Here is a 4,723-nt window from a genome sequence, read left to right on the forward strand (position 1 = left end):
TGTTGGTTTATAGTAAATACACAAGTTACTAACCTAACCTAGTGTTATTTGTATGAACTAGTGTATTTACTATAAGCCAACAGTTACTAACCTAACCTAGTGTTATTTGTATGAACTAGTGTATTTACTATAAGCCAACAGTTACTAACCTAACCTAGTGATATTTCTATGAACTAGTGTATTTACTATAAACCAACAGTTACTAACCTAACCTAGTATTATTTGTTCATTTGGAAAAAAGGAAGAATACAGATTCTGTTTCCATTTTTTTTTTGTCTACTTTTGTAGCTCCAGCGAAGAGGTTTTCCCTCTCTCAAACCGAAGTTTCTAGTTCGGATGTGGGAGTGTCTTGTGAAGCTGTGGGACTATATCCCCGACCTGAGATCTCTCTCAAACTAATCTTCCCCCAAACCTCAAAACAGTTGTTGTTACAGGAATCTAAAAAATACGTGAATATCACGAGATCACTTTATTCCATCTGGCTCAGTGGATGGTTTCGTGAGGATGATCTACCAGAGACAAATAAGATTGTTGTGGAGTGCGAAGTTTCTATTCCAGGGACCGATTACAAAGTGTCCAAGGAAATATCCTTTTACACAGGTACCTTTTTTTCTTCTTCTTTTTTTTTTCACGCAGTTTGTTTTTTCTCAGCTCTAAAGTAACCAGTGAAGCGTTTCTAAATAGCGATCTAAGTAAATGTGGGCATTTATATTCCTGAACACTTGTGCCCACCCCACTAGGCTTAAATTGGGTTTCGATACCCGTGATGGGCAGAGCACAGATAGCCCATTGTGTAGCTTTGTGTTTAACAACAACGAAGCTGAATATTTTAAGAAATTAAGGTGTCACTAGGGGGGGAGCTAACTTTATCTATTTGTTAAATTAGAAGTTTGTTGAGATGAACATTTTTAAATTTTATGTCGTTACGAAAATAAAAAACTTTCGTGGGATTTTTTGACCCCAAAATTATCATTGTTTAGATGCGCGTGAAAAGATAAGTCATTTTCTGGAAACTGGTATTATCTGAGGGAAGGTACTCCAGGATAACTGCACTCCTTCCTCTGCTCTTGATAACCAGATTGTTAACCGGGAGAAGTTCCCTAACTTAATTGGAACTACAACAGAAAGAGATATTATAGTGACAAAATTACATCGGCCTTTCACTCGAGTGTGAAATTATACATCTTGATCGTTGTTGCAGCAATAATTGAAAGCTCGAGCTGTGAGAATATTCAGCTTGGTATTATCGGACCGTTTTAAGCCTAACGTTCTGTTGGACGGAAAGACGTAATTATCTGATTACAACAGTACTTTAATTCCCTATTAAGGCTTAGCCGGGGATCTATGACACGAAAGTTGTTTAACTCGTTCCGCTACCGTAATAAACTTGAAACGGGCCAAAGGTAGCAAGAAATACAAAGGTACTTAAAATCTTATTTATGGGTGAAATTAGATTGGTTTCTTTCATTTATTAACTGTTTCAGTAATGTTACTAATTGATCAACATGTTTAACAATAGATTTTAATCCTTCCAAATTAACTTTAAGTTCATGAGATTAACAGCTTTTTTCCAAATAACTTAAAGTGACAGGGCATTATGACCTAATAGTTAGCGTGTTGGACAGCGGTTTGGAATGGTCCGAGGTTTGAAACTACGATACACCACTAACACTTTCACGCGCACTTTCAGAATTTGGTTCTTATACAAGTAATCGTCTCCGTCGCTATTTGTGTAGGCGGCGGATGCTGCTGATTATTTGCCCTTCCTCAGATCAGTAGTTCCAAATCATCCATGGCTATCCAGATCTGTTAGTTCATATAGTAGATCCGCAGGATCCCCGGATGTGTTCTGTTTCAACAGTAAACAAAAGTAGAATTAAGGGTAACAAATATTTTTATTTCTTGGTTTTGAAGTTCATATATCATGCTGTTTTGTAGCCTACAGAGTGCATAATTCTTCTCGTGATTCATGACGTTCTACTGACGTCATAACAATAGAAATTGCAACGTTAATCGTCCCTTATTTGATATCATTTTACTGTCCGCTGATTGACAGACAACACACTACTGTATATTGGTGCGAGTGGTTAAAACAGGTGACCTCGAAAGGGGGCTGAATGCCGGCTAGAAATTCTTATCTGCTAATAATGTTGCCCAGTAAATAAGACAATTTGAACAATTATGCTACTTCCCAGACCGTACGTAGACCATGGGTTTTGATTTTTTTACCCTAGTCAGTAGATTTTCGGTTCAACCCTAACAACTAATTTTGAACTACTGAAAGCAGCCATTCAGCAGCACCCTACACAACCCACCATCCACACCGAGGAATTGATTGACTGTGATTCTGATAGGGCTTACACAGCTTAAAATTGAGGGGGATATTTTGTGGTAACGCCGGTTCGCTGGCTAAGAAGTTCAGAGCTCTACCATAGAGCCAACTACGCCCTCTAACAAACTGAACTAATTGGGATAGGTTAGAAGCAGTGAACTTCAGAGTACTATCATGGGGCCAATCCTCGCCATCTAACGAGCTCATCTAATTTTCGCGGGTGTTAAAGATTTCATTTCTTTTCCACCAAAGGTAAAATTGAAAAAGATAATCTGTGACGTAGAGACTAGTGCATTCTTTTATTGTCCGAACCCTGTGATGTAGACTACAGTTTCTTCTATTCGAGACTCATCAGCACAGCTTGAGTCAGCAAACCAAAGGAATACAGTTAGGCCTATTATAATAGTGAAATGTATATAATATTTATACGTGTTTTGGGTCCTCTTAGAGTAACCTAAATTAATTTAGGTTACCATGGTGAAGTAAAACAGAATCAAACCCCCCATAGTAATATATTTCGTTTAGTCAAGCTATTATAAATGAATATGACGTCAGAGGAACTTATGAATAAACTTACTTCTTCACCGTTAAAGTTGAAATGAATGTCGGTTGTTTTTGGTGAAATTTTTATTGTTGTTTGTAGTGAGAGTATAAACAGATGTATATATAATATGATGTTTGTATCTTTCATTTCAGGACTTACTACATCAAACAGAGGTGAGGAAATAAATCCTACTTTTACTTCATCTTAATTGTTCTAATATATACCGCAAGAGTATCGTATTAGGGCGCCATCTGTAGTCAGTATTCTTGGTTTTCCTTGCCGAGCGCCAAAAGTTCGAGTTCATATTTTCATAAGCAGTTTACAGAGGGTCGGGTTATTGGATATGAGAAAGGGAAATACCCTTATAATAAACTAATAATAATATTTGTAATACCCTTGTAAAGTGTTGATCTTTACCTCTTCCTAAACAGAAATGATCTGTAACCGTTTTCTCATAGAGGGAGCCTGCATATTGTTTGAATGTTAGTCTTACGTGATTTTTTTTATTTCTTGTGTTCCTGATTTTTGTAACATTTCAGTGCCAGGTTTTCGATATTCTGTATGAGGAATCAGCTTCTTATATAGTAGTTCTTTTCCTTTTTATTTTCACCTTTATTCTACTTTAGTAAAATTACCTGTGAATTTTTTTTTTCCCCTCTCGATTTCTTTTGAAATGTTTTTGTCGTGAAGGTGGCGTCCTGATGGGGAACTCTTTCCAAAATGACTACGTACAAAATGCACTAATAAAACCTTAATAAATATTGATTATTTATAGAACATATACGATAATAAACCCAGTATTGACCACAGACAAAAGCCCTGTGTAAAGTCTTCAGAAAATGTTCTAGAATCTTCTCTACAAGGAATGTTCTTATAGAAATGGCAGTTATACTTGAATTTATGTTTCATTACAATGTCTATATTTCGGTTTCAATTAAATGTTTAAGAAACAATCTTGATTATGAAACCCAACACAGTTCATGTCGGGAAGTCATTACAACCAGTTCATGTCGGGAAGTCATTACAACCAGTTCACGCAGGGAAGTCATTACAACCAGTTCACGCAGGGAAGTCATTACAACCAGTTCACGCAGGGAAGTCATTACAACCAGTTCACGCAGGGAAGTCATTACAATCAGTTCACGCAGGGAAGTCATTACAACCAGTTCACGCAGGGAAGTCATTACAACCAGTTCACGCAGGAAAGTCATTCTAACATTCATGTAGTGAAATAAACATTAAATAAGTTAAGTTACAAAAAATATTTATAATTTTATACTTCTGTGACTAACAGTAAAGTCTATACTGTTATTCACTTTCTTGTTAATCAACAACTTCCACGTTATGTTCCACGCTGGATCAGCTGCAAGTTTACTGACTTGCAATGCTAAAATCCGGGGTTCGATTCCCCGCAGTGGCCACAGCAGCTAGCATAATGTGGCTTTTTGTTAAAACACACACATTATTGCACTCAACTCATATTAATTTATAAGTAACTTCTGAGAACACAACACACACCAGAACTTTACAAATAATGTAAATAATTTAATATATCGATTGGGAACTAAAAATTGTTAATGGTTGAAAAGCATTGATCCATAATCTGGGTAGTCTCGCTATTATCGATGTTTTCGGTCATAAACCCAGTAATACATCTTCAGATTTGGTCACTTAGAAGAATGCATGCTAGTCCTAAATCTGTATATTAGGCTAACAATGCAAAATAATTCTCGAAATGTAAAAAAAAATAATAATAATAACATTTTGTATTATGTATATACTAGCCGCGACTGTATGTATATGCTAGCCGCGACTGTATGTATATACTAGCCGCGACTGTATGTATA

The 4,723-nt window shown here is 36.3% G+C and overlaps 1 protein-coding gene across 1 annotated transcript in view; it reads left to right on the forward strand.

Annotated features, from left to right (window-relative positions):
- Window positions 1-3,084, forward strand: part of LOC111083616 — a gene marked incomplete at its 5' end in the record, with an annotated part of 5,078 nt that extends 1,994 nt beyond the window's left edge. Inside the window, 2 exons of the mRNA XM_022380243.1 lie at window positions 289-600; window positions 3,029-3,084. Coding sequence (XP_022235951.1) covers window positions 289-600; window positions 3,029-3,084 — 368 coding nt within the window. The remainder of the gene's footprint in view (window positions 1-288; window positions 601-3,028) is intronic.
- Window positions 3,085-4,723: the final 1,639 nt, after the last annotated feature.

Source organism: Limulus polyphemus, unplaced genomic scaffold (genome assembly GCF_000517525.1).
Source record: "Limulus polyphemus unplaced genomic scaffold, Limulus_polyphemus-2.1.2 Scaffold10352, whole genome shotgun sequence".
Classification (NCBI taxonomy): domain Eukaryota; kingdom Metazoa; phylum Arthropoda; class Merostomata; order Xiphosura; family Limulidae; genus Limulus; species Limulus polyphemus.